Source organism: Egretta garzetta, unplaced genomic scaffold (assembly GCF_000687185.1).
Source record: "Egretta garzetta isolate BGI_Z169 unplaced genomic scaffold, ASM68718v1 scaffold27, whole genome shotgun sequence".
Taxonomy (NCBI): Eukaryota; Metazoa; Chordata; class Aves; order Pelecaniformes; family Ardeidae; genus Egretta; species Egretta garzetta.
Window position 1 is genome coordinate 3,260,579 of NW_009260400.1, and position 8,594 is coordinate 3,269,172.

The window sequence follows — 8,594 nt, forward strand, 5'->3', positions numbered from 1 at the left end:
CCCTGAAACCGCCCCACACAGCGTGTGAGGGAACTGGAGCAGGTTTGGGGTTGTTGGCGGGTTTTTTTTTTAAAGTGTGGGCTGTGCAACCCCAGCTTATTAAAAAAAAAAAAAAAAGCCCAAAACCTGACTGCTGTTAAATTAAAAATTCTGGCAGAGTAGGTGTAATTGAAAGTTGCATTGCCTTTGAGCCATCTGAGAAATGCACGTGGTGATCAGCGTGTTGTATCTGTTAAGGCTGCTCACTCTCCAGTGCATTACTTGCCTCTCGCCCTGAGCTCAGGGGTTGGCACCTGCCTCTAACTCCCCTCTTTCGTCAGGGACCCAAAAGGAGGGAGGTCGTGCTGCATGAGTGCATGTTTGTGTACCTGGTTTCCAGAGCAAGATTGGGAAGCTCCTTGCTATTTGCAGTACATGCCATCTGCATGGTTCTCCTCCTCACAAAACATTTCCACTTTATTTCCATCAAGTAAACGTGGGCTCAGCTGAGAGGGGCGCTTCTTGGAGGTGTAAAAAAAAGGCTGTCTTTACAAACTTGTTCTTTTCAGCTGTGATTACCACAACTCTCTTCTTCACCTTAATCTTCTGCTTCCTCTTGTTGGAAGGAGACATCTGACCCTCTTGGTTTCCCTTTTAGTGGTCAGGTGCCAGCTCTCCTTGCCACAGCGTCCTCTCCAGGCCTCGGCTGTGCTGAGGAGAGTCTCTGACGAGCAGAAGAAGGAGCCGTTGGCATCTTCCTCTCAGCAGCAGTTTGATTCGCATCCAACTGATCACCAGCCTGAACAGGAACCTCAGGGCCCTCGCCCCAGGTAACTCACTAGCTATTTCTAGTGCTGTCCTGCTGACAGTGGGATCAGAAGGCTTTGCTTTCCTGCAACTCGCGTCTGAAACTGGGAGACAACGAGATCCAGAGTTAACGGAGCCTCAGACCGCAGCAGCTGGAGAGCTGGTTTGCTGTGACAGTGCAGATTCCACTGTCTGCCATGGAGACAGGATGGGACTTGCTTTCAAGAGGGAACCTCTCTGGTCTGCAAAGCGCAAGCCTTCGCTTCTGGATTTTTGTGTAGATCTACACAAAATACGGACAATATGTTGTCCATGTGCCTGTAACTATAAAGCTCCCGCTGGAAAAGCTTATAGTTTAGCTTTTTTTTTAAAGGAGGGGGAATCTGAGGCTGATTGGTCTCCAGGTAGGCACCTAGATTGAGTCCTCCCTTATTTTTCTCTTTTCCTTTCACGGCAAAGGTTCGTTAAGAATCCTTCTTCCAGAAAGGGAAGGATTTTACAGGAGGAGGTGAGACATAAATAAGCAGATCTCAATGCGTGCCTGCACGCAGTGGTGGCAACGAGTGGCAGAGGCCAGGTTGCTGATGTTTGATGGTGACATTCCCCTCACTGTACCAATACCTTCTCATAGTTACACTGGCCAGGGTGGCCAGGAGTCTGAGGACTATGAGAGCGAGGAGCAGCTGCAGCATCGAATCCTCACAGCAGCGCTGGAGTTTGTGCCTGAACATGGCTGGACTGCAGAAGCCATTGCAGAGGGAGCCAAGGTATGTGGGGAGACAAGCAAAGAACCAGTTGAAAACTGGATGGAGCAGAAGTCCAAAGACAGCCAGGCCTGCATGCTTCCCCCACATACTCTTGGGCGATGCACCCTAGTCAGCAAATGGTACTGGGCAGTAACATGTCCCAGCTACTCCAGGATAACTCTGACAGAGTTAGACTAAGGCACAATGTAGAGTAGTGATCCTAAAGAGAGAAAACCACCTACAGGAAGAGCTTTTTAATGCAGCCTTGCTTTGTTTAAATTCACATAACTTTGTTTGCAAAATAAATACAACGTATTTTCTAGCCAGATGCTGCGTAGCAGTGTATGACCCAGCCTGTGCTTCTCCCTTCTTCCCTACAGACCCTGGGTCTCTCTGTTGCTGCCGCAGGGATGTTTCACAGCGACGGCAGTGAACTGATCCTGCACTTTGTGTCTCAGTGCAACACCAAGCTGGCTGAGCAGTTGGAGCAGGAGCAAAAATTAGTGCAGTTGGGCGAAGCAGAGTGAGTATTGGGTATAGAAAGACATCTTCCTGGGCAGGCTTTGGGGACTGGATAGACAGAGAGGCCTCCTGGGACACAGATACTTTAAGTAAAAAATGTAATTTACCTGAATAAAACCACCTTCCCAGATAGAGTTGGATCAGAGGCATGACAATACTTAGTATATCTATTGCTGAGGTGGGCGAGAGGTCGATCTTTCAAGTTCAGAATTGAGTTCAACTTGGATGTTCTTCATATTTGTATTTTGTTTCTTCACCCAGGAAGAAGCCTACGGATCAATTCCTGAGAGATGCTGTGGAAGCCAGACTGAGGATGCTGATTCCATATATTAAGAAATGGCCCCAGGTATAAAATGAATGTCAAGATTGTCCCTTTTTCTGTGTGTATTTGAAATGCACTGTGGCCTTCAATGTAGCCTCTCCACCAGAGTAGTTCAAGTAAATGAAACCCTCGCTGGTTTTAGATGATTCATACCCTTTGAGAAGAGAGCGCCTTTGGAAGAAGGCAGTTAAAGGTGTCATAGAACAACTATTTCTTGCAGTTCCAGAAAGGCAAACCTCTCCATCCTTCACTCCCCCCATCTGGGATCCCCAGGGATAACCCGTGTCTCTGCTCAGTCCTACTTCCAGTGCCACTGCAAGTCAGGCTCCTTGCAGCATTGTCCTGGCTGCACCGATATTGTCTGATGCCTGGAAATGCAGAACTACCGCTTTGTTGCAAGAAACTGCCTGCCTAGTGGGCGGACAACAAACCCTTGGCAACCTGAGGGTAGATCTGTGAACTGAGAGGACTCTGTGCTTCAAAATTCAGATTTAAGCCTCAAGCCTTTCTTCCCATGGTGAGAAGGGAATTGAATTGTGGCCTCAGTAACAAGCAAAGAGTTCCCAACTTTGGGCTGCAAAGATTGCTGCAAAGTCAGCCTCTGGTGTCCCGAATCAGGGCAGCTGAATCCAGCTCTCCTTGTGGAGGGAGAAGCAGGATTCATGTTTTTGTTCCAGATTAGCATAACGTGTCTTGCAAAGGACGTGGGTGGTTTGTGACTCCTCTGGCATTGTGTTACTACATTCAAAGGCTGCAGGATCCCAGCAGGGCCATTATGGCTGGCTGTTCTGCCCTCAGTAGCTGCTTTGAGTTCAAAGTCAAATTCAGAGAGAGATTTGACTCCCTGCCCATAGGGGCACAGCACGAGTGTGAGACAGCTCAGCCTGTGCTGTGTCTCCGTGCCTGGAGAGGCAGCTCAGGAGAGACACCACAGTGGCGTTTGAGCTGAGCAGGAAGCTTTGGGCTCCAGTACATGCCGAGGTTGGCTGCCACACTGCACATTCCCTGCAAATCCTGCCTCTTGGGAAGAGCAGTGCTAGCTGAAAAGATCTGGGAGGACTTGTCACTGGGAGCTGGAGGCAAGTCAACAGCAACAGGGAAAAGAGAACAGAGCAGAGCAGCATTGGTCTGCTTTAACGCTGCGTCAGTCTGCTTTAACGCTGAGTCCTTCCCTCTTGGACGCCTCCATTTATCTGTGTGTTTCTTCGCAGGCTCTGAGCATCCTGTTGCTCCCGCATAACATCCCTTCCAGCCTCAACCTTCTCACCAGCATGATCGATGATATATGGCACTATGCTGGAGATCAGTCCACAGACGTAAGTCTTCGTGCTGCACAGACCGGCTGGTCCTACCCCTTGGCACTTCAGCAAAATGATGGGTTCAATTAAGCGCCAGGGCCACGTCTCTCTTGAAATGATCCGTTTGTTGGACGAGGAAGACATTTGCAGAAGCATCCAAGGGTCCTTATAAGCTGTAGTCTAATTTCCAAAGAGACTTAGGAGCCAATGAGACTAAATGCAAATTAGTGCCAATGGGATTAGTGCAAATTAAAAGGACCTACTTTCCTAGACTCTTTTAAGTGCTTTTTTTTTGAAGACACAGACAAAATTGTTGAAATTTTGAGACTAAGCAGCTGATCCAGTATTCAGCGAGCGAGCAGCCTCTCTGTTGAAGCAGCTGTCTCTTCCAGCAGCAGCAGCACTTACAGATTTTACTTGAAAACCTACCTAAAAATACCAGTAGCTTATTAAAGCTTTCATCTTTCTGGCAGGGAATAAAAGAGAATTACAACCTTAATTAAAGCAATTAACAAATTACTTCAATTCATATAGATGTAGGCAGAGATGGATGAACCATTTTAACAAACTACTTTAATAAGCTGCTTTTATCTGAGTATAAAAGAGAAGCTACTGCAGTGAAAAATAAAAAAAAATACAGAAAAATTGAATAAACCAGGGAAGAACTGAAAGACTGTGATTGCGTCAGTCACAGCAAGTCCCTTATGGGTTAGGAAAGGCAAATCAACACATCGGAGTCAGTGTCTGCACTGAGCTGTTCCTAAAAGTCTCCTCGCTGACGCAGAGTAGGAGAGGTTCCGAAGTTTGTCTTTTGTTTGCACCTTCTGACCGGTTACAAGAGTTTTGCTGGGAAGCTGTGATGCTGAGCCCCCTCCCTCTTCCCCAGTAAAGGGGTTTAACTTCACTCGAAGCAGAGCCCCCTTCACAGCACCAGGAGTATGCCCATGCCTCAGAGACCCCCTCAGCTGCTTTTTTCAGAGCAGGAGGAGAATCAACACAGTTTGGTCTCAGGCACCTGAGAGATCCAGCTGCAAGTGGCAACATCCCTCATGCTTCTCCCCTTGTCAAAGTTTGCAGGTCGTGGTGCAGACAGTAGAGCTTTCAAGCCAAGCATTGGTTTCGAAATCAAGGCTGGTGTTTTCATTTCGCTGTTGCTTTGTAATTGTGAATGGAACAACTGGTACTTTCTCCAGGTACCCAAACACTTTAATCACTGTAATAGCAGCAAATGAAGTTGAAGACTCATTTTTAAAAATGTTTATGTATTTTGTCTGCCAGTGGTGCAAGTGCATCTGGAAAAACTGAAGTTTGAGTTATTTGTGCGTCTTTGCATTGTGTAACCAATTGTTGTAGTGCATCCTGCAGCACAACGATGCATTTAGTGATTCAGCAGGCAGTACTGGTATTTCAGGATTTGGGAAAGGTGTATCTCTGTGTGCTGACTTGCACAGTTCTGTCCTCTGTTTGTTCCCTTTCTTCATGCTTGTATCTGGTGCGAGCTGCAGCTCAAGTTCAGTACTAAATATAGCTGTTCCTCATTAATCAGATCTAGAATTGGAGGTTTGCATCGCCCGCTAGCAGTCTGTAAAGCAAAGATGAACTCCTGCACCATGCACGCAGGCTGGCTGGGTCAGGGAGAATTCCTTGTTGTCTGCTGCAGGTGCCTGCTTGCAGCCCAAAGCAGGTGGTGGGGATTTTGCTCAGCAGTTTTAGATACCGTACTTGTGACCTCTGTCTGGTGCCACGGGAGCAGCTGTGCTGTCAGATGTCAGTGTTGGCTGGTGGCCCACGGCATCACGCAGACAAGTTACACGGTTTAGGCAGGGAAGGAATGTGCTGTCGGTATGGTCTTTTCCTTTGCCGTTCTCTGGTCTGCTTTCCTGAGCTGCATTCTTGATCTGCATTCAGGTCACACCTTTCTCTCTCTCTCTCTCCTTTCATGCCCTTGCAGTTTAACTGGTACACTCGTCGGGCTGTGCTCACTGGCGTCTACAACACCACCGAACTGGTGATGATGCAGGATTCATCCCCTGACTTCGAGGAGACTTGGCGCTTCCTGGAAAACAGAGTGGCTGATGCCATGAACATGGGCAATACAGCTAATCAGGTAACGTTACAGGCAAGGTGTACAGGTGGCGGCCCCCTTCTCCCCAAATACATATGCAGACCTGGCTTTTTGATCGTGCAGACCACACGTCTACTGAGAGACCACCTTGTACTGGCGGCTGATTGCATAACCGCCGTCCGTTCAACATCAATAAATGCTTCTGTATTTTCTAGTAAAATGACCCGTAGGCACCCTCTTTGTCAGGCTGGCCCGATGGTTAGGAGACGTACATTCCCAGGAGATCTCCTCCATGTTTCTTATCTCTGGCTTGTTGTTTGTCTGCAGCACTTGGCTTCTGTCAGCATCTTTCCATAGCAAAAACATGTTTTTGTGCATTACGCCTCTGCAGTTGGGTGGCCACAAGCGTAACCGCAGAAGAAAGCAGAAGGTCATGTTCTCCTTGTGTCTCCTAGGTACAGTCAACCGGAGAAGCAGTTGTCCAGGGCCTGATGGGAGCTGCCGTTACTGTAAGTAATGCTGAAACCATCAGGGCTGTAAGGGCAGAATTGTTTCTGTTCCCTTCCATGCTGTATCTCAGCGTGTTTTTCCTCCCAAATCTAGAGGACAGCCTGAAAAAGAATTGTCTTTCATAACTTAACTATATGTAAGGATGATTTTCTGGGTTGTTTGGGGTTAGTTCACTGTCTGGTGGTGAAAGAACTTGTAATAGCGTGTAAAAAATTAAGTCTGAAGCTGCAGGGTGAGCTTCAGGGATGAGAGACAGGCGATCAGAATAATCTGTTGCTTGTCACAAGATCTTCTCCTCTGCCAGTCCCTGTGTGGGAGATCTTGATGGAAGGTCCGTGCCCCCATGGACGCCTGTCCCTGAGCCACAGCAGGGTGACTTCCTCAAGCTGTTTCAGTTGACCACAGCGTCCTTCCAAGAATTCATTCACTTCTCGGTAGCACCCCAGACTGCTTTGTGCCATGCAGGGGGAGCTGCACTTCCTCTGGGGTAGGAGACAGTCCTTTGCCTACCCAGGAATGACTTTTGCTGGGCTTCAGGGCTTCCCTGTGATGCTATTTTTAGACAACTCCCATTGCACTTAGCAGCAAAGTGATTTCCTTGTTCTCAGAAATACATTTTCCTTGTGCTTACCAGTACAAGACAAACAGGCTGGAACATAAATTAGAAATAATTTTTACTGTATGAAGCAGTTCTCAAGAATTTCTCCCACCTCCTTCCCCCTGCAGTTACGGTGGAATCGTTTCGTATCTTTAGCATTTCTCAGCTTCTCTCTTGCTTTCACACCTGCCTGTGCCAAAAGGATCCTCCGCTAAAGAAATCCCCATGCTCTGTTCATGCTCTTGCATGCCAGCGCAATGCTCTCTGGCAGATTGCGTCCCTGCAGTCTGGGTCCCAGATGTCTCCTATTACCAGGTGTTTGGTCTGTCCCTGCAGCGGATCCACTGTGGGGCGGAACGGGAGGAACTGGGCTGCTTCTGAAGGCGGGTGGGTTGCAGCCAGCTGGTTTTAGGGCAAAAGCATCCTGGTACATTAACTATTGGGGGCAAGCAGTCCGAAACTCCCATGTCTGAGAGTGCTGTACAGGTGTGCTGAGCTCGCCAGGTCCCTGCAAAGCAGACGAGTACGCAGAATGCCTCAAAGGCTTAAATTCACTGTCAGGGTCTCTGTGGCCGCAAAAATAAACCCAAGCTGAAACCTGCTGACCTAGGGAGCAGGTTCAGGTCAGAGGGATGCCTGCAGCTGGATCTAGGACCATCTTTCTCCAGCCCTTTTCCATTCACTCCTGTGCTCTGACCACAAGCGGTGCCTTTTGCCCCCACCTCCCGCCTGCCCAGCACGTGGGCCTCTCTCCCTGCTTCACCCCTGCTCCTGCGGCCCCTTCTGGGGCGAGGCCTTTCTGCCCACCAGCGCTGAGGCCTCCAGGGCTGGGCAGGGCCTTTGTGCGGCAGGGAGCATGGCCTCTCAGGTTTTTCTCAGGGCTCAGTTCTGTTTAACATCTTTGTCAATGATCTGGATGAGGGGATCGAGGGCACCCTCAGTCAGTTTGCAGATGACACTGAGCTGGGTGGGAGTGTGGATCTGCTGGAGGGGAGAAGGGCTCTGCAGAGGGACCTGGCCAGGCTGGATCCATGGGTCCAGGCCAATGGTGTGAGGTTCAACAAGGCCAAGGGCTGGGTCCTGCCCTGGGGTCACAACAACCTCACTCAAGGTTACAGGCATGGGGAAGAGGGGCTGGGAAACTGCATGGTGGAAAAGGACCTGGGGGTGTTGGTCGAGAGGCGGCTGAATATGAGCCAGCAGTGTGCCCAGGTGGCCAAGAGGGCCAGCAGCATCCTGGCTTGTATCAGGACTGGTGTGGCCAGCAGGAGCAGGGCAGTGACCGTGCCCCTGTGCTGGGCACTGGTGAGGCCGCCCCTGGAATGCTGGGTTCAGGGTTGGGCCCCTGACTCCCAGAAGGACCTGGAGGGGCGGGAGCATGTCCAGAGAAGGGCAAGGAAGGTGGGGAGGGGTGTGGAGCCCCAGGCTGCTGGGGAGCGTCTGGGGGAGCTGTGGGTGTTGAGCCTGGAGAAGAGGAGGCTGAGGGGAGACCTTATCGCTGCCCCATCCCTGGGGGGGATTTAAAAGCCAGGCAGAGGAGGGGCTTAGGGCCAGGGTTTAGGGTTAGGGGAACGGTTGGGCTTGGGCATCTTAAAGGGCTTTGCCAACCTCAACGATCCTATGGTTCTGTGATTCTCTCCCCACGGGGCACCGGGACTTACCCCCTTCTCCCTCTGCCCACAGATCAGCAACCTGGCGGGGCTGAACCAGCGCCGGTGAGGAGGGCGCCAAGGGACGAGCGGGAAGG

At 50.0% G+C, this 8,594-nt stretch overlaps 1 protein-coding gene across 1 annotated transcript in view; it reads left to right on the top strand.

Annotated features, from left to right (window-relative positions):
• COQ9 (coenzyme Q9) overlaps nt 1–8,594 on the top strand; it is an 11,158-nt gene extending 2,564 nt beyond the window's left edge. Inside the window, exons 2-9 of the mRNA XM_009643363.2 lie at nt 638–809; nt 1,418–1,553; nt 1,913–2,055; nt 2,316–2,400; nt 3,588–3,692; nt 5,626–5,781; nt 6,195–6,248; nt 8,531–8,594. Coding sequence (XP_009641658.1) covers nt 638–809; nt 1,418–1,553; nt 1,913–2,055; nt 2,316–2,400; nt 3,588–3,692; nt 5,626–5,781; nt 6,195–6,248; nt 8,531–8,566 — 887 coding nt within the window. The 3' untranslated portion in view covers nt 8,567–8,594. The remainder of the gene's footprint in view (nt 1–637; nt 810–1,417; nt 1,554–1,912; nt 2,056–2,315; nt 2,401–3,587; nt 3,693–5,625; nt 5,782–6,194; nt 6,249–8,530) is intronic.